Below are 21,848 nucleotides of genomic sequence, written 5' to 3'. Positions count from 1 at the left end.
AGATTGCTTATCAAAATCATCTATCCTTTTTGTATAAAAAGTGGGTCATAAAACTAATCGTAATACTCGATGTAAAATTCAACATTTTTATATGCTGAAACAGTATTGTATTCATATTTTATAAATCCATTTTCTATTTAGAAAATATCAATGTAATGCGGTTTGAACATAGCTGAATTTTAGCACGGATACAACGACTGATTTTACGACTTTTATACAAACAAGGACAGAAGAGAAGTAATCTAATTGCAAACCCGCACATGTTTACATCGTCTTGCAATGTTGAATCCACGTCGAAATGATTGTATTAGCGTTGTATTCAATTTCTCGTATTATCGAACTGTAAATGTGCACCCACTTGTAATTTCAATGTGCCTCATTGCATATTCCTAAATATTTCTGAACTTGTGTGTACATAACCTGACAGAACACAGGTTGCTTTACCATTGAATCAAGTTGAAACACGTTGCTGCAAGAGCATTGTGCCAATTGCTGCAGTCCGGTATTACTGTAACCAAATCAAAATACTTATCAATATTTTGCTGCCAAACTGACATTTTTATCGCACAAACGCCCATTAGGCAGCTAATTCTTTGTAAAGTATTTCTCCAAGTTCACAATGATTTGACACATAATAAATACTACTTTGAATAAATCTAAATATTGTTTGGATTTTAGTGTGTGACGTATGATCTTAGAGAGCTTATTGAATCCACAAGAAAATGACCCAAGGCATTACAGATTTTCCTTTTGACGAAAAGCGTTGTGACGTTCTGTTAATTAATGAACCGTAACTGTTTTATTTTGAATTTCTTTCTGACTTCTGTTTAGGTAGACTCTACGTCGTAGAGCATCATCGACTTTATCGGGTAATCTTACTCCTAGTAGCCTACTAGCCTTGTATGTAGCCGAGTTCACATTGAACTTACATTGAGAGACGCTGTTGCAACTACAATACATTGGATTTATGCCGCGTTTATTGTCGCATGATCTTCCATTCGTTTCGTGGATTACATAATAGTATTTGATAAACGCCACCCTGCTTCTTAAGCTGGTCTACATTTGTTAATAAAGCGTAGGAGTTGCTGTTCTTTGAACCGAGGTCACAAGATTATAATCCAAATTGGTGTGACACGCGTTCAGCAATCTCATTATTGCATGTAATTGATGAAGCATTGTTCTTTTAGTCAAGCAGCGAGCTTATCTTTGAGCGTGGGAAAAGTTATTATTTTGCATGAAAAATATGGATTCAAATTGAGATTATGTAAAAAAATTTTAATCACAACATTGCAATGCATGTTTTTCATTACTCTACCAAAAAATAATGGGTAAACTCACGCTACAATTGCTTTAATCGCAAAATAATCCAAAAGTCATAAGTCACCTCAACATTTCAACGTCTATGAGCAGTTCTAAAATTCACATAGTTTTAATTTTCGGATATGCTCAGCGTGAATATTTTTACAAAGTGAATCCCAAAGTTTGAAACCGTACCTTAAAAAAGAACAGAGATATCACTCCTAAAGCATAAGAAAAATCGACAACCCCCCCCCCCCCAAACTGAGCAAGACTCCAGGGAGCCCAACCTTGTAAGGGTTAAGAGAGTATGGGTTTTGTGTTAAAGTACAAAAATGTGAATTTTTCAAGGATTTGGTAGAATATCTTGGTCATGTAATCGACAAAGACGGCAAGCGACCGTCGAGCACATCAGTCGAAGCAATAAAACAATTACCCCAGCCGCAAAACCTTCAAGAACTTCAAGCTTTTTTAGGGAAAATTAACTATTATGGTCGTTTTATAGCAGATCTTCCAGACAAGGCAAAACCTTTAAATTCTTTGTTGAAGAAAGGAGCAGTGTTCAGGTGGACACAACATTGCAAACTCGCTTTTCAACAACTGAAGGAGGACGTGATCAATGCAACCACGCTAAGTCACTACGATGAGAGCAAACCACTCATACTAGCCACCGATGCATCTCAGTACGGAATAGGAGCAGTTTTGATGCAGAAGCACGATGGTGTGGAACGTCCACTCGCCCATGCATCGAAAACTTGAGTGAAACACAGAAAAGGTACTCACAAATTGAACGAGAAGCGCTCTCTATCATCTATGGGGTAACGAAGTTTCACCAATACCTGTACTTTAATTACGGATCATAAACCTTTACGGATCATAAACCTACGGAAGTTTACTTTAATTACGGATCATAAACCACTAGTTTCGATTTTCTCATCAAAAAAGAATCTACCAGTCCTAACAGCTCAGCGTCTTCAACGATGGGCTATTACCTTAATGGCATATCAATATGATATTCAGTACAAACCAACTAATCTACATGGTAATGCAGATGGAGTGTCTAGATTGCCTATGGGGTTAGACAAAACGTTTAACGAAAACAATTGTGCCGAAATTATGTTAGTGCATGGCCAGGTTAGTGTAAACGTAAATCGAGGCAATCATCTCGCAATGAGCTATTAATTTGTTATCGGTACCTGGTTGAACACTTAACGTTATTTTATGATAATTTAACGTCGCTAGATGTCGAATTAATGTAAAACAAACGTAAATTTCATCTTGAGCATTGTTACGCAGGCAACAAAATTTGTTATTTTTGCATTGACTTCACGTCTGTAGACGTTGAATCAATGTAAAAATGATGATTTTTGCTGTCTGGGTACGCAATATAACTCGCCAGGAAAATTAAATCGATTTGTGCTGCCTCGAACGTTGAATCAACCCAAAATTAACTTACTTTTTCCCCCCTGAGTTAGTTAACGTAAATTAACGTAACAGCGTGCATATCGCTACTTTTGGTATCACTACATCACAACAAATCAAATAGTGCGGTCGTGATAGACTAAGGTACTCTAGTATATTTTTCGCATCTCTTTTTTTTGATTCAACGTCTGCAGACGTACGGAGTTCTAATTCCTGGCGTAGAACTTCGTTCAAAGCATTTTCCCGCAGTGTTCATAATGTACTGGAAGAGAACTCCTTTCCATAAAAATAGCAGCTTTTTTCATTTGTACTTCTGAACATCTGGTCGGAAACTAGGCTGTTTTCTACATGTGAAAAACTTTCATAGCAAGTATCCAGCAGTCATTTTACCAGAGCAATATTGTTAATTGGCTCAAACGGCGAAATACAAACTAGCATAGACGTTGACAAGTCAACGTAGCCTAGGTTATTTCATCTATAAAAGAAACCCGTTGTGTCGAATAGCACAAAACGTGTGTTGCGAAATGTTTGATGCCAGGCGTTGGAACTTCGATCAAAGCATTCTTCCGCAGTGTTCAAAATGGCGGCGCTGACGCCTTGGGAGTTTCTCGTGTGAATCGTCGCTTTTAGACCTTGCTTTGAAGTATCTGGCGCAAGAAAGTTTACGTAAGTTAGCACTCTTATGATTGCATCATGTCGCCCCTCCCCGATTGTTCCTCAACCTGACGACGTTTAGGGGAAGGTGGGGTTAGTTGAGTCAGTGGGTTGGTTGAGTCACCATTGTTTTCTGACTAACCAAGCATGACTTCGTGAAGATTAATTGCTTGAAATAATAAGCATTATGGGTAACTGCGTTCATCTTGTTTTAGCAGCTGTGTAAGTTATACAGGTTATACACAGGCCCGTAACTAGCTTGGAGCAGCAGGGGGGGCAAAAAGTATTCTAGAGGGGGCCCAACTTTTACCTTCCGAATCATGTACGAAAACGACGTTTGTACACAATGTGGGTATATTCACGCAAGAACATTAATCGTAGGCCTAATACAACGTTTACATTAGACTAGTTTATCATAGAAACAGTCAGTGGCGTAGCTAGGAATTTAAAAAAAAGGGGGGGGTTGACGGGCGGCGGGCAAAGCCCGACAGCGTCTTCGCCAAAGGCGACACCCAGCAGCGGGGGGTCTGGGGGGACCTCCCCCAGAAAATTTTGAAAAATTACTTTGAATTTGGTGCATTCTGAGAGCATTTTCAACAAACATGTGGGTATAAATATTCCTGTAAAATGGTACTGTCCGGTGGCATAGCAAAATGATAAGATCATGTTTTCTAGGGCATTTTAAATGTTTGGTATTGGCATTTGAATGTTTGGTATTGGCAAAACTCGCTCTTTTAATGCAGTTTCGTTTAAAATTAGGCAAACTTTGTTTTAGAGACAACATTCTACCCAGTAGCGTAGCCAGAAATTTTGAAAGGGGGGTTGACGACCCAGCGGCGGGGGGGCCTCCCCAAACTTTTTTTAAAAATTACTTTGAATTTGATGCATTCTGAGAGCATTTTCAACAAAAATGTGGTTATGAATATTCCTGTAAAATGGTGCTGTCCGGTGGCATAGCAAAAGGATAAGATCATGTTTTTTTCGGCATTTTTCGGAAATAAAGCTAAGTCTCTATGTTTTCTTGTTGCTAATTCCTGGCTGAGATGTTTGGTATTGGCAAAACTCGCTCTTTTAATACAGTTTTGTATAAAATTAGGCAATTTTTTTTTAGACTAAGCATCAATCTCAATATCGTGACGTCACACGTGTGACAAAGGGGGGGTTGCAACCCCCAACCCCCCCCTGGCTACGCCACTGATTCTACCACATCCTTAAACACACAATGTTTACAATTAAACACAAGAAAATTGAGTGTAAAACTGAAAATTCAGCGAACAGAGCTAATTTAACATAATTTTTTCCAGGGGGTGCCAACGTTTTTGCAGGGGGGGCTTTGCCCCCCCTAGTTACGGGCCTGGTTATACAGTCAGCAAAATGCCATTTTTTGGACTAAAAAGTAAATATTTTCAGCTCAAAGTTGATTAGGATGCTGAAGCTATGATAGGCGTAAGCGAAGATAGCGTCGAAGTTTCATATAGTTTATAGCTATCTTATGCACAGTGCATTTGTGTAAAACTGATAAAGCTTTACGTATAAATAATACGTTCAATCATTGTCACGAGGAAGGATTGGGGTTGGTTGAGTCAATAGCTGCGGGACTAGTTGAGGCAGTGACTTAACTAACCCTACCTCAAGTTGCAGGCTTCTGAAATCTTACTTCTGAATTTTATTGCTAAACGCGCATTAAGTTATTAATTCAGTTACTTGGACAAAATGAGCTATTATTTGATTATTACTTTTCTGTTTAGCTTTAAAATATTTTCAAATTAAGTCTTAAAAATTATAAAAAAAAACTGGTTGTGGACAATGGCTTATGGAGACTTTTGAAGCTGGTTTGAAGTTAGTGCAAGATGGTATGTCGTTAAGAAAGGCAGCAGAAAGAGTTGGTGTGGACAAAGAAACGTTTCGCAGATGTTTGAAGAAGATAAATGAAACTGGAGCTGATGCTTCTAAAGTAAAGATGGAATGCTCAAACCACAAACAAGGCATGAAACAAGTTGGGTCTATTGTTTTTAGGGATAGAGGAGATTTGGTGACTATGATCGGCACCATCAATACTCTTGGAATTGCTCGATTCGTTATTGCTGCACTTGATGCAACTCGTGCTGTCCTATGGTGGAAGTAGTAGTTCTACATGTTTCCAATGCAACAGTTGGGCACATTTGGCGTGCACCGACAACAGTGCTGTTTTTACATGTCCACTTGTGATTAATTTAGGGGTAGGGAACTTACGGCTGGCGGGCCAAATGTGGTTTGCAAAGCAATATAATGTGGCCTGTGGGAGCATGAAAAGTATTAGATTTCATGTCACTTTCGATAATACGTGTGAAATTTGGGTCTGGGCGATAGGAAGAGAAATGGCATGAAGTCGGGCGAAATCGAGAGAAATTTGGGCCTGGTTGCGGTGAAGATCTTTTTTTAAATTTTTTTTAGAGAAATGGCATGAAGTCGGGCAAAAGAAAATTTGTTACTGGTTGCTGTGAAAACTCTTTTTTTATGAAAAGTTTGTGGAAACGGGCGAATTTGGAGGAGCCATGTGGCCTGCCTGGTATTTTTAATATTTCTTGTGGCCTATAGTAGCCTACAAAGTATAGGTTATTCCCCATTTTTGGATACAATAAACGTTCATTGATGGTATAGATCAGAGGTGCCAGTCTGCCAGGTGGGGACGGTGCCCAATAGCCCCAAAAATTATGCATCTCATGAATGCCATTGCGCCTCAACTAACCCCACCCACTGACTCAACTAACTCTGCATGCGTGGTTGGTTGAGTCAAACGGTGCTCTGTGTTCAAGGTAATAAAAATGACAATTAAACGTGAGATACAGCTCTCCTTAGTGCCAAAGTGGTCCGCATGCAAACAAGGTTGGTGACCCCTGGCCTAGAAGATTACCTGACAATGATAAGCTGCGCTGCTATGCTTTGTATAAAGACTCGATGTGGGTAGAAAACGATGTAATACTTTTACAACGTGACGGTTTTCCACGAGCAGTAATTCCGCAATGTTTGCAGGCACAAGTTTTAAAACTCTTGCATGAAGGTCACTAGGGAATCACCCGAACGAAGCAGATGGCACGCAGATACGTATGGTGGCCGAAGTTGAACAAAAGCATCGAAGAGATGGTGAAGTCGTGCGGACCTTGCAGGCTTGTCGCAAAAGCTCCGGACAAAGAGTACCAAGCATGGCCGAAAACTACAAAGCCGTGGCAGCGGATTCATCTCGACTATGCTGGACCTTTCTTAGGAAAGATGTGGCTGATTTGCGTTGATGCACACTCAAAATGTCCTTATGTTTCTATGCAAAACATCGGACAGGCAACTTTTAAAGCAACGATCAGCGCACTTCAACAAATCTTTGCGATAGAAGGCTCTCCGGACACGATTGTCTCAGACAACGGAAGCCAGTTTACGTCCGGAGAGTTCAAGACATTTTGCATCAAGTTAGGAATACGTCACATCACCTCGCCAGTGTTCCATCCTGCTTCAAATGGCGAAGCGGAACGCTTCGTTCAAATCTTTAAAAGGGCGGTGAAAAAAAACTATAAGGGAGAAGTGAGCAAGCAAGATGCTCATCTCTTAGTAGTCACAACGTACAGAAGCACACCTCACCCATGCCTCGACTGGAAGACTCCAGCCGAAGTTCTTCATGGGCGCCAGCCGAAAACGCTATTTTCCTTGTTCTCGCCAAAGGAAAAAAGTAATTCAATACAAGAACCTGCATCTCATAAGCGAAGCTATGAAGAAGGTTCATTAGTTTATGCTCGAAACTATGCATCTGGTTCGAAGTGGCTACCAGGTACGGTAATTAAAAGACGGGGACGTGTCCTGCACAACGTACGAACGGAACGAGGTGTTTGGAAGAGACACATAAATCAACTTCAACCCAGGTTTCACAACGTTCATACTGAAAGTAAAAGTGATTTTTCTGATTCAAGTAAAGTTAAGGTTGCACCAAGTCCAAAGAAAGATTCCGAACCGACCGATACCAATGACCACTCTGGGCATAGTAAAGCTGTCCCACAGAGACGCTATCCAGTTCGAAACAGACGCAACCCTGATTTTTATCAGGCTTAGTCAATACGTTTGTTAGTCGTATGTGCTTCTGACCCTAATTGTAATATGACCATTATTGCAGTGATTTGTTAGAAGCACTATATATATTGTGTATGTTAAGTCGTGAATACTTGGTTAGTATCACCCTCTCTTAGCTGTAATGTTTTATTTCTACTGCTAAGTGTTAATTTATAAGAGAGGAATGATACAGTTAGTAACGTTTATTTTGCGTTATGGTCATTGCCTAGTGCAGGGATGGCGAACCTTTTTTAGTGCATGGGTCACAAAAGAGACCTTAATCCTTGAAAAAGCAAAAGTGGGTCATACATTTAATTACATGTTAATGCGAAACTTGCTGCTGCATCTTCTCTGCAAGTCTTATTATCCTTGGTTAGTAATCCGTAGTTTTTAGCTTTACACATGCAGCACTCATATCTGAGCTGAGACGATTCCGTGTGCTTGATTGTATAAATTTCATGTGCGAAAATAAAAATTCGCACGAATATGAAAAACCAAACAACGTTAAGAGAGCTACCGCAAATCTTTTCATAGTTTCAAACGAATTTGGCAGGGAGTTCCACTCTGTAAGAATTATATTTTCAGCATGGTTTTCAACAGCAGGAAAGTCACAACCATCCATATCCGTTTTCATTTCAATTTTTTGTAAGAGATGATTTAAGTCTACAAATTTTGTTTTCCAAACTGCACTTTCTGAAAAGTCTATCATTTCCATTTCCAAGTTGTATAGACGAAGCCATTTGAAGTTTGATAGTTCAAGATTTTCAAATTGAATTGCATGCGGGAAAAGAATGAACTGCAATGTAGTATCTAGCTTTCGGAACTGGGTAAACCTTTCTGACATTACGTTTTTGGCCTCTTTCGTCAGTAAAACATACTTGTTGAGTGCAGTTTGCTTTTGATCATAAGTTAAATTGGTACTGGTAAAGTGCTTCAACAACTGAAGAAAACATTTCAGCTGACCTTGTTCAAGGTCTACAGAAAAAATAGAGAGTTTCTTCTAAATGCTTTAATGTGCCCAAACATGGATAATACAATATTTCCGCAGCCTTGCAATTTAGTATTAACTTATTGTAATGCATTGTGAAATCAGCGAAAAAATCTAAATTATTCAACCACGTACTTTCGCTTAACTCTGGATATTTTTGATTTTTTTCAGTTAAAAAAAGTTGTACTTCTTCCAACAATTCAACAAATCGCTGTAAAACATTACCACAAATTAAGTTGTGTCAGACTGCTAAGTTATATGGCAATGCGGTACGGTACTAGATTAAAATAGGGTGGGGCCTTATTACAAATATTTAGTGAAACATTCATTCTTTGCTGAAATATTTGTTTAAATTTCATTATTTAAAAAAAGACAAGTGGGTCACTGAAAATCTGTGATGGGTCACTTCGTGACCCGCGGGTCAGTGGTTCGCCATCCCTGGCCTAGTGCATTGCACCGAGTCACGTGCACTTGATTACGTCGTGCCGCCCTGTGGCTGTGAGTAGTTTGTAATTGCGGCGACAGGACTTCTTGGTAGCTACACAATGATTTGTCCCTTAGTTCATTCTAGCTCTACTCGTGTTGATACCTCTTTTCAATTCCTTTACGTTTACCTACAAGCGTAACAATTTTTTAGGCTATATTGTGTCCGTAAAGCGCAAAGATTAGATTGCTGTATTTAATCTTTATAAACTTTCAAAACTTGGTGTCACAGGAGGCTACTACGCATTACTTAGAGAGGTAAAATAAATTCGTTACCATATTTGATTATATAGATAGACCTGTCATGTCACATCAGGTAAGAACATGGCGGAAAAAGTTGGCTACTTCAAATCTCATTTGACAAGATCCGTTGTATTGTAATCTTTTGTATTATCACTGGAGATAACAACTCAGTTTCACTTGCTAATATAACTATGCATTTCACTCTGCAATCTCTGTGTACAGTTATTAACCAAGCATGCATTTTCAAAAGATTCATTGACGACATCATTTGGCTTTCATTTGGACTCGAAACAACTAATAATATAAAATTAGCGCTTATTGATAATTTCGGCAAATTTGGACTTGAATTAACATTCAGGCAGGTTGATACTTCTCAAGAGACAGGCGCAGTGGAATTTTTAGATGTCAATCATTGGATCACCCATAGTAATAAGTTTAACTTTACCACTGAAGATTTCGTCAAAGCTACAGCAAAAGATCGTTGATTCATAGATGGAAAGTCACACCACCCTATATCCACCTTCAAATCCATATTATAGCCTACGGAGAAGCCATCCGAATGCGTCTTCTGAATGAGTGCCATGAACATTACATTTCCAGCTTGTCAAGACTCAAAGAAAAAGCTACTAGGTCAGATTTCCCTATCGCGAGGACAAATGACATGATTGGAATTGCTTCAACTTGGACTGATAGACTTAGGCCACCAAAACCTAAAAAGAAAAACAGCAAGACTGTGTGGGCTACAGTAACTGCTTTCCCAGCTTTATTGAAAATGAGTGAAAAAGAACTTAAACCTGATGTCATGGTCACATACACAAGGCCAAAAACAATTGGAAATTATCTTACAAACTACAAAGATCTATCAAAAAAAATCCAATCTTCTGTTCTACAAAGGGGTTATTCTGCCCCTTGTGGTCGCTGTGCGTTATGTGGTAACCATGGTCATCATCGCTTGTCAATGGTTTCACGTACAACGACTTTGAGCACTCCACAAAGACTTTTTAGGTTAAAACAGGAACTCAATTGCAGCAATTATGGGATTTATGTAGCAACATGTTTACTTTGCCATGAACAATATGTTGGACAAACTTTTAATAAATTTTCGGTGCGCTGGTTAGGCCATCGTGCAACTTGGAACACTTTCGATTTTTCTTCTAATAATGACAGGGCCGCGTTATTAAAACATTTTGCTGTATTTCATGATCTAAGAACTGAACCACAACTTTCTCAATGCTACAATGTCACATTTGTTGCACAACCCAATATTGATAATCTAGATGCTTGTGAAGATAAATGGATACACATGCCAAAATAAATATCCAAAACTTAATTCTGCCACAAGTTTAATTTTTTTGACGCTTCACTACATTTTTGGTATTTTTTTAATATTTTACTGCCTTAAACTTCACTGCCGTCTTTGCCTACTCATATTTTTCCACAACGCTACATTTTGTGTTTGCCATGACGCTTTATTTTATTATTTATCGCTGTGCTTGGTTTGTTTATCACTGCCGTGTTTCGCATATAATTTGTTTTTTTGGCTGTAGTTTGCCACGACGCTGCATTTGCAGGCTTTGCTCACCGCTCTTTCATCAATTCTCGTTTATGTATTTGATACGTACTTTACTTTACTGCCGGCTTGGTTTAGGTTTTCATTCATGTTTGAGTCTCGGTAGAGAGCTTGACTTGTTGTATCAGATACATATAACACTCAGTAACGTTAACAGATTTAACATTTTTTATTAAACACACAAAAAAAAACAAGAAAAAAACCCTGCTAAATCTAACGTTTTTGACACCACATAGTGTCCTCATCAGGAATAATAACTACATCTAAGAGAAATGAATAAATGAATTAATTTTACATTAAAGCTGTAAAAGCAACACCTCTCAACCAGGGATCGAGGAACCATTTTAAAAGTAGGTGGGCCCAAAGGCACAGCAGTAAAAGTCCATCCAACTTCTGGGGGGGCAGACCCCCATAACAATGTTGAATCCCTAATACTTGAATTCGGTTACAATAATACACACACAGTTATACTTTATGCAATAAAGTTCCTCTGAGTTTTATATGAAACTGGACTTGTCTAAAGACCGTTTGGCGAAAAACGATGTAATTTTCTTCATTTCGGTTGGCAGATAGGCTAGATACAAACGGTACAGTACCATACGGCAGGCCTACGTGCATATGTAATGATATCATTGTTTCAACCATAGAGAATAATTATATTGATTGATAGATTGCTCCACCAATCACACTCAACCACACCCACACGTGCTGCCCATCAATAGTGGGCTCAAAAGAAAAGTTTAAAGATTGGAGGATTGGATTTCATCATTGAGCTATCAAAGATAACACTGGTCTACAAAAAAAGATTTTTTTTCTGCTGTTTGGACTTTGAAAACTGATTGAAGGTAATTTTGGGGTGCTGAATCCGAATCTGAACTCAGATTTTCGCTATCACATCAGATTTTTGAGATATGATATAACAAAAATGCTTTATTTTGCCAAAAGTGGAAGATTTGGAGTTGTGTTTACCACCAGCATATGCAGTGCTATAACGAAAGGGTAGTGTTAGACAGGCCAAAACAGCTTAAATAAGGTTACTGGACAAGCATTGCCATAGGCGTGCTTAAATCTTTGCGGTTTCATGCAAAACATCGACGGAGGAGGGGGGCGGGCGGTCAGTTATACCTTTAGCCTCCTTTTTAGCTTGTTAATACTACCTAGTTAATAATGTTGCTTAGAAAACAAATTGGTATCAAATTTTTTTTTAAACTTTTTTAAACTCCGTCTCTGATTTGCCGTTTTCGCTATCTTTTCAAAGAAATTTGGATCTCAAAAGTGAGAGGGCCAGGCCCACCCAGAAAATGAAGTAGGTGGCCCCAGGCCCACGTGGTTCCTCCATGCCTGCTCTCAACAGCACTATCAACAACAATACTGACACACGAATTCAATGCAGGATACACAAATTGGCGAGGGACAGATCATATGATATGCACATTGCACAACACAAAACACTACATAATAGTTTTATTGCAGCCTGATACTATTATTGCGCACAGATGTCCAATTCTGCAGTAAAATGCTTTACGGTGTGCAAAACGCCTAAGCAAACATCATGCGTTTTACCCAAGACAAAGGGGGCCCGGAGTGAGAGGGGGGCCTGGAAAAACTCTTCGTACCTCTAGTGAAAATTTCTCTCAGAGGCCCTGATTGTAGCTAGAACACACATAAAAACCAGGGATATCTATAACTACGGGATTGGAAACTATGTGGAACTCAAAACCATTTTATACACCAGTAGGGTCACTTTTCTTTGGACGCTGCTTTGATAAATAATCACATAAATTTACCTCAAAGGGCAGCAAGTAGTAGGCTAAACGAACAACCAAAAGTGTAACAATCAATTCACCTGCTGTAAATTGTAAGGACTACGCTTGCCTGGTTTGTTTATTTGTTTGTATTCCATTAGTGCAGTCATGTTGTATTTTGTTTGGTGCTTAAAAAATTTCCAGAATGACTATTGGTTTAAGTTCTGACGACATCGTAAACGGATTGGTTTCGTACTGGATTGGTCTGTGAACAAGTTGACGATACAACAGCATGTTTCACTGATTGCTGAACACTCTTCATTCAAAAACAACTGAACTTCTGATCCGATTTGCAGTAACTAAAATGCTAAAGAACAACAGTAGGCGGTTTTTGGACTCGTTGCATTCATTCATTTTTTGGATTTATCGTTTTTTTTCTAGCAGCGTAAATGTACTTTTATAATCAATTAAGTTTTAATGTGAGTGTACACTTTGTATTATTATTGTAAAATCGAATTTTGTATATCTTTTAGTCGGTATTTTATTTTGTTAATCTTTCTGTAGTCGTAGTAATGTGATGACCCTACTGATGTATAGTACTGGATACAGTTTCCAATCCCGTAGTTATAGATATCCCTGATAAAAACTTAATAAGTTGTTGCAAAAGTGTTGCCAAAACCTGAATGCTTGCCAGAAAATAGCAAAATAGATCAAAGGTAAAGAGATTTTTTATCCATTTATCTTGGAATCTGAGTAAACAAAAGGTGACTTATTATAAATTTTTAGATTTTTATGTTTTTATGTGAGAAAGTGAATCTTCTTGTAACTAAAAAAAATCACAACGGTGTGTACAAGCAACTGAAGTGATGTTAACCCTTAGAAGGTTGGGCTCCTGGAGTCTTGCCCAGTTTGGGGGGGGACTGTCGATTCTTCTTATGCCTTAGGAGTGATATCTCTGTTATTTTTTAAGGCACGGTTTCAAAATTTGGGATTCATTTTGTAAAATTATTCACGCTGAGCATATCCGAAAATTAAAACTATGTGAATTTTAGAACTGCTCATATACGTTGATGTACCGGTACATTGATTTGCTTGTGCACAGTTTTAGGGAAGGGTTTTCAACCATGGACCACTTGCATACTATCAACCAATTAATTGAAAAAACAAACGAATATAACATCCCACTCTGCCTTGGACTAATAGATTATAAAAAGCGTTTGACTCTGTTGAAACATCAGCTGTCATTTCAGCACTGAAAAAACAGGGAATTGACCAATCATATACTCAACTTCTCAAAAACATTTACGCGAAAAATACATCTATAATTCGGCTGCACAAAGACTCTGAACCATTTCAGATTCAAAAAGGGGTACGTGAAGGTGACACAATATCTCCAAAACTTTTTACAGCAGCATAAGAAATTTTTAAGCAACTTAACTGGGAAGAAAAAGGAATCAAAATTGATGGTGAATACATAAACCATTTACGTTTTGCTCGGGGACATAGTGAGTATCGGGACGCGAAGGCGATTTCAGGCGTTGTTGGGAGAAGGGCGATTGTAGCAAACAACTATTTTTGCACAAATAGGTTGCTCGTAACCGTTCCACTGCATTTTAATGCGCAAAAAGCATACATGACTATTGTAGTTGAAAATATAAGTTTATTGCAGGTTTGCGAACATATAATATACGGTATTCATTAAACTCTGGCTCTACACACACCAGCACAGCATTGAATGCACTAAAGCGCGTGCATAGACTACTGTCATTGACACATTACAGTTACGCATGTTACCTAACACTATTAACAGCTACACTGTCATGAAAACGATAACATCCATTTTCGTACGTTTCGTCAATCAATGCAATTGACTTCTTCAAGAAGATGCATTAGATGGTGCAACATGACAGAACACAATACCATGCAATAGTGACAATCAAGGAAGCAAGTAAATGATAAGATTGATGATACAAGCAATTTCAACAACGTAATTGATGCTTCCAACAGTTTGATCAAATTTACCCAAGTCAAATATTCTATAGTGCAAATGTCTACTTTATATCGCCATTTAGATTACATTATGTTTCGTAATATAGACAAGTAGACGTAAATATACTTAATCAAAGACTAAGACAGTTAATCATGCAAATAGCTATATCCCTTCGTAGATAGGGTGATTGATTAAAGTCAGAATTTTGTGACTGCTTCGTAAAGATGACCTGTATTCAATAAAATATATCACATGTTCAAAAAAAAGAAATAAAAAATAAGCCAATATTTCTTTGAGATATGGCCATCAAAAATAGTCCGGAATGACCAAGAGATTATGTAGTCAAATCACAACACACTGTGATAAACAATCTACTATACCATAATAAGGTATATTGTTAATAAATCAATGAAAGTTTGATTTTATTCAATAAGAATAAAACAGCAACTTCACCAATACTCAGTTACTCACTTCATATGATTGGTTGTACATAAATGTGAAGTAAGCATACAACAAACATTATAATACAGTACAATACCAAGCAAGCTTGAAAAAACTGTTAAGGTGTTTATGAGAGTAGCAACTCTATTGCCTGTGAGGTACAACAAATAAGAATAAAGTAGCAATAAAAACTTGTAAACAAAACATAACTAACTTTTGTGTGTGCTTTTTGAAGAAAGTTTTCGAACTTTTCGATTAGTTACCATTGTGGAAGGTGCAATCTCCGGGGCATTAAATCGTTTCAGTTCATTTTTAGCAAAACAGTTAAATGCAGTGCACACAATTAAGTTAAAGTCGGAATGTCCATTACCACACTTTTGCTGAACTAAATCGCCAATGCCACGAGACTCTTCGACATTCAAGATTGCAGAAGTAAAAGTAAAACGCTGATTCAACAAACTAAACAGTTTCGACTTAGCCAAGTCATCATACAATATAGCAGTGTAATATTGAACAGCCAGCGCTGTCACTGCAAAGCAGTATTCTGTGGGAGCGGATAAACCACCACGGTCAGCCATTTCAAAAAGATGTGCACGATCATGTGGTACCGACTCAAGGAGACTCGGCCCATTAACATTTTTTACCAATAACATCTTGCAAGCACTGCACTTTCTACGTCGAGAGATACTGCGGCCAATGTATCCGCTCACAAAATACGTCACATTAGCATCAGCATCGGAGAGGTCATCCACATTAACCGCAGAAAAAAAATCAGTAAACCATGAAACATCTGTAGACGGAACAGTTGACATCGCAACTTCAAAGTCGAGTGGAAAAGCATCAAGGGTTGTGAGGTTAGCTGCTGCAAGAAGAGCATGTTGCTGCAACAAACTAAGAGTGTGAATTTTTTTTTCAGCTTCCAGAACTTGTTTTACGGACATGAAAAAATTACCACCATTGGCTTGCCGATACCACCCAAACCGTCCTTCTATTGAATCGGACAAAAATTTTCCAGTAAGAACATAGGTGAAATGATGGTTGGTTATCAAATGTTGCGCCAGCTCTGGAACCGCACCCATGGTCTGAATGCATGCAGTAAATGTCTGTGAAGTGAGCCCAGAAAGGTTTCTTTTTTTCCAAAGTATAAATACATCTCTAGCTTTTCCCAAGAAGGTCAAACTCGGTTGTTGCTTGATTCCATCAGCTTCAATTGGAGAACACATCTCATCTCTTTTTCGAAAAGCTGAAAAAAATGCAGTGCACATTAGCAATTTCTGAGTAGTATACACCCATTGGTACACAACATAGAATTTAGACCTACTATCCTCGCCAGAAGGAACCTTTTTTCCTCGAACCAAAGTCAGAAGTAGTTGAATAAATGTGCAAAAAACTTATTTGCTGGGCCGTAATAAGTAGGCTACTGTTGTCACTTTACACAATTTCAACCTAATTAAATAAATTTAACAACTAAACTAAAGACATTCTTTTGATCTTATTCTTACCTTTTGTAGGTGTTGAAACAGACATGATTTTCCACACATTTGCAATTAAATTTATGAAACGAGCAGTTTCGAGGAAAGCAGGATTGTCTTTTCCATAGTACTTTAGACCACAAACAGTTGATTCACTAAAAACGCCTAAAAAAAATATTCATATATCTGTGATGCAAATGTATAACAAAATGGTAGCCTGTAGGCTATGAATAAAATTCATTCATCACTTACATTCTAATTTTCATACTTATTTTACTGTTGTATTATAATTCAGCAAATATTATCAATATGATGCAAAGACTACTCAATGCCATGATATCACATATACCAGTGGTTCCCAACGCATGGGTCGCGACCCAAAGTTGGGTCGCCAGATTATTTTTTTGGGTTGCTTGATTTTCAGGCATATTGCATCTTGGGCGAAATAACGCCTCGATTTCAAAAACTCACTGACAGCAAGCGAACACAGCTATCTTATTAGTGATTTGATAAACATATTATTTTCTTGAAAAGTTACTGCTTTTGTAGTGCTGTTTGTTTGCAACGCACTGAATTTTTAAAAAAAAATGGGTCGCCTTAAAAACGTGTTGGGAACCACTGACTTATACAACAATATGCTTACTCAATGCATGTTGCGGTGAGGTACGAGCAATGCTGCTTGGATTGAGAGAGGCCTTTTTCAAAGAGTGTGCAATTTTTAAAGTTTTATGTTCTTCCATTTCAAACAAACGTTTGATGTGCGAAAATGAAGCTGTGCACATGTCTCCAAGCAAATCTTCATGGCCAGTGGTAGGTAAATGGAAAAATGATTTATTTACAAAGTTATTAAAAATATTTTTAAAATTGTGGGTGAAATCAAACAACAAATAGAGACGCTCATGAATTCTGGTTGGATGTGCAATGCTGTGTGCCAGACTTCCTCCACACAAATCAAGAAACATTTTGCTGAAAAATAAGCACCAAATTTAGAAACCTGCAAATACAATGATTGTGGAAAGATGCAGGAAGCGTAATTGCCAGATGTACTTTTCAAACATTTTAACCATCACTTTAAAGTGTTTATAATATTTAAAAAAAAGGAAATAGTTGATCAATCAATGAACAACACAAGGCCTGCACTTTTAGACACACTAGTGATGTATATTACATAATAATAGAAATAGGATTGCACTCTATTACATACATACCGATTGCAGACATGGTTATCAGTGGAGACAGCCACAACATTAAGGAAGTCGTGAAGTCCAAGCATTACTTTATCAAACCAAAGACGCAGCAATGCTGTATCTAACTTTTTAACAGGAATTAAACAAACAACATCTTTGTACTTTGCGCCAACAGATTGGACCATAAATGCAAGAATGGTTTTTGCAGGCGTACCATCATCAGCCAAGCCAACAAATGTTCCATTACTGTACTCAACTCTTTGAGCAGTGTACACCTCATCGATCATCAATGTAACAACTCGTTCTCGTTCAGATAGATGGGATGTCCGCTGCTTTAAATATTGTAGGTCCATTTGTCCACTTGCAACTGAAATTGCACCAGATAGCTGCTGGAGCCGTCTGATTGATGGTAAAACAAAGAATGCATGCAGTATTTTGTACAAAGATGTGCTAGTTAATTGCCATATGAAAGCAGAAGTTATTAAATTGGTGGAGTATTTCTTTCCAAATTTTGGCATTTGAATTAAGTTTAGCTGTTCTGCTACAAACTGAAGCAACGGCAAATGAAAATTTTGAACTGTGGCAGTTGTCTGTGATGATAAATACATTTCCAGTAATGATGAAGCTAATTTAAGATTAAGAGCATCAGCAGAGTCATTTGCTTCAGAAGCAGACTTATTCTCAAGAAGAGACTTGACAAAAGCTAACACATTAGCCAGTTCAGATGTACTTTTTAATGATTTAGATGTCATCAAATGCTTATATGTGTCAAAGGGCAGCAACGCAGAAAACAAATATACTTTTAAAACAAAGTCATTGGATACAAGAACTGAAATTTGTAGATTGGGCAGTTGTAAGACATCATCTGAATATTTGAAGTAAAAGAAATGGGCAAAGTTGGAATTTAAGTCAGTGATGTAGCCACTGGGTAAGACTGTATCCTTTAATTTGGTTGTAAAAGAAGAAAAGTCTTCAAAAGTATCTTTCTCAAACAGCAAATCATTTTGCTTTTTTATACGTGAATTATCTGCATCTAGTCTGGAAGAAGACATAGCAACTGAAGAACGTGAAACAGGCAAAGATTTTGAAATATATTTAGGCAAGTTTGGAAAAATCCTGGGTATAGCAGTAGGTTTTACACGAACGCGTTTTAGTTTTTCAGGAATTTTTGTATCACATGATTGTATTCTTCTATGATCACAAGTAACTTGTTGAAGGTCTTCCTCATGAAAATGCTTTATACACACTCTGTGTGAACTGTTGAGAACTAGATTTTTTCGAGGAATGGCATGTAGCCATCTTTTTTTCATTTCTTCATCTTTCGGAAATCGAAACATTGGTACTTTCACTACAGTCTTGCAAGACTTGTACCCACTTTTACAGCTTGTTACACAACACACAAACCCCATTTCACAAATATATTATAGATTAAAGCACTAAATTTATCACAATAAAACCTAAATGAAAGATCAGATTAAAACCTTGGATTGCTACTAAAATTTAACATATGTATACTTTTGTTTATAAATAACTTTCTGGACTACTGACAAGCTAGCCCTTTAGTTAGCCTATTTTGATTTACTTCATATTGTAGCCTAGGCCTACAGTTATAACCATACAGAACCACTTTAGCGGGGGAAAATGTGTGTAATTTTATTGAAAGTGCCCAAATATCATAACAGCCATCGACTGAGTGTAAGAACATTATAGGCCTAGCGTATATTACAACTACGGCTACTTTGAAACTGGCCAACTCTGCACTTTATGTTCACTCTGTCTGTTATGCAGTAGACTACTAAGACCTTCGTAAAAAGCCTCCTTTTAAAATAAAAAAAGTAACTATGGTCAGTGTGATATTAACAAAGTACAGGTACCATATCATATTAGCTAGCATTAAGCTAACAAAGTATTCGAAACTGATGAGCACAGCTACATGTCAATTTTCTCTAAAACAAGGTCTTTCCACAATATATAGGCTATATTTCTTATTACTAAACTAAATAAATGTTTCTGTTTCCTAAAGGAGTGATTAAAAGATTTTAATATTTTTAATCAAGTAAACAACTCTGCAGGTGGACATGAAGTAGCAAAAAGTGTATTCAGTATGTTTAAAGCTTTTTTGCAATTTCTATTTTGGGCAGATGCACAAAGGTTTACAAATGATTTCATGTCTTTGGGTATAAATATTGCTATCCTGTTATGGATTTGTAGCCTACAAACAACAAATTAACATAGCCTACTTTATCAGATTGTGCTAGTTTTATAGTTGCCCAAACATTGCTTAATTACATACATTTTTGCCTAAATTAGTGACTTTGTTGATGACAGAGGAGCTCAACTGCTTCACCTGCCTATGGCCTAGCACAATTTAATATATGCACAAAGCTACATTGGATTAGTCAATGATACTAGTTAGTGTAGGCTATTGATGGTGTGATGTATTGAAATTAATTCATACTCTTACTACTAGCTCTTATTCTGACAAATTAACTCAAGCTCTCACTACAATGACAAGGCTACGGTATGTACGGTATCCAATGTAGGCCCACAAACTAATTATTTGTATAAAAAGTATCCTCAGTCATGTTTTTAATACAAAAAAGGATCCTTAATAATCTCAGAACTGCCTGTTTTGTTTCTTATATTCCACTTTGCACAGAAAGCAACACTGATCACAGATATTTGCTTCAATGAACAATTCTAAATAATGACCTAGCCTAAATCCACTTGTAAAATATTTAGATGTGTATTTGCAGATAGCCTACAGAAAACTAGCATGCAATAGACATTCATTAATCATTAGCCTTTCTGTCCCTATTGCACAACCAAAGTTCATTAATAACTAGTCTTCAACTTTCAGTCTAATCACCAACAGCCCTGTTTAAACTTTGAATTCTTGCCAAACAGTGACACTACTGTGCGCAGAAGTGCTCTCGCGAGGTCGCGTGATTTCATATCCCGGTACTCACTATATCCCCGGTTTTGCTGATGACATCATCCTTATATCTGAGCAACCTAAACAACTACAAACAATGCTAAGTGAACTCAATACAGAAAGCAAAAAGATTGGCCTTCATATGAACTTTAACAAAACGAAAGTTATGTTTAACAAACTGGGAGACATCGGCAACAATATTCTTTTGGACGGAGCGACTATCGAAAAAGTTGATCGCTATATATATCTTGAAATCAAAAGAAGAATATCACTTGGATGAAATCAAAAGAAGAATATCACTTGGATGGCAAACCTTCGAAAGAGCAAGTTTGATATTTAAGTCAAAACTGCCTCTTTCTCTCAAGAAACAAGTCTACGATCAATGCATCCTTCCAACCGCTACATATGGTGCAGAAACTTGGAACCTTACAAAAAAATTAACATTTAAACTAAGAACTATGCAGAGAGCACATGAACGAATCATGATGGGTTTAACATGGCGAGATAAAAAGACTGCCGAATGGATCAGAAATCAAGCAAAATTACGAGATATATCAAGCACAATCAAGAAACAAAATGGTCCTGGACAGGTCATATAGCAAGATATCAGGACAATAGATGGACTAAAAAATTAACAACATGGACACCACGAGAAACCAAAAGAAAGAAAGGAAAACCAAAAGTGAGATGGAGGGACGACATTGACAAACAATGCAATACAACAAATTGGTACCAACTAGCACATAATCATGTAAATTGGCATGAAAAGGGGAAGGCTTATGCTCTGTAGTGGGCTCTCACAGGCTGAAAATGATGAATGATGATGATATACGTTGAAATATTGAGGTGACTTATGACTGTAATTGTAGCGTAAGTTTACACATTATTTTTTGGTAGAGTAATGAAGAACATGTATTGCAATGTTGTGATTAAAATTTATTTACATAATTTTACATACAGCCAATTCCCTTCACGCTGTGAAACAGTTAGGAGGGCCAAATTAATTACTTTCATCCAGCTGGTGGGAAAATGTTGAACAATAGGATATGAAATATTTCAGAGGATGTGCTGAGAAATGCCTGAAATCTCTCAATTTATAACCTTTATTCGCTCAAAATTTCAGCTCAATAGTGGTGAATAAAAGTTAGGAAAAGTCAAGAAATCTTGTAGTTGTAGCCTCAGTGGTTTTAGAGATACAACTGTTGATACAAAAAAGATGAATTGACAGCCCCGCCCCCAACCTTCAAAGGGTTAAAGAAACAAAATAAATCGAATTATGCGTTTAAAAAAAACTCAAAATCATAATACTAGACGTGGGATTCGAACCCACGCGGACGCTAGTTTATTGGTA

At 37.4% G+C, this 21,848-nt stretch overlaps 2 protein-coding genes across 2 annotated transcripts in view; both read right to left on the bottom strand.

The window, feature by feature from the left end:
* The window catches only part of LOC145769674 (coiled-coil domain-containing protein 63-like), a 171,967-nt gene that overhangs the window by 93,998 nt on the left and 56,121 nt on the right, over nucleotides 1–21,848 (bottom strand). The window lies entirely within an intron of this gene.
* On the bottom strand, nucleotides 14,119–18,585 carry LOC145769673 (uncharacterized). The gene is made up of 4 exons (XM_082581348.1): nucleotides 17,584–18,585; nucleotides 17,019–17,341; nucleotides 16,406–16,540; nucleotides 14,119–16,146 (listed from the first exon to the last, which is right to left on the bottom strand). The coding sequence occupies exons 1-4, from the start codon at nucleotides 18,312–18,314 to the stop codon at nucleotides 15,113–15,115; spliced, it is 2,223 nt and encodes a 740-aa protein (XP_082437474.1). The 5' UTR covers nucleotides 18,315–18,585; the 3' UTR covers nucleotides 14,119–15,112.

This window comes from Aplidium turbinatum, chromosome 4 (assembly GCF_918807975.1).
Source record: "Aplidium turbinatum chromosome 4, kaAplTurb1.1, whole genome shotgun sequence".
Classification (NCBI taxonomy): domain Eukaryota; kingdom Metazoa; phylum Chordata; class Ascidiacea; order Aplousobranchia; family Polyclinidae; genus Aplidium; species Aplidium turbinatum.
This window is presented reverse-complemented; position numbering and strand designations above follow the sequence as displayed.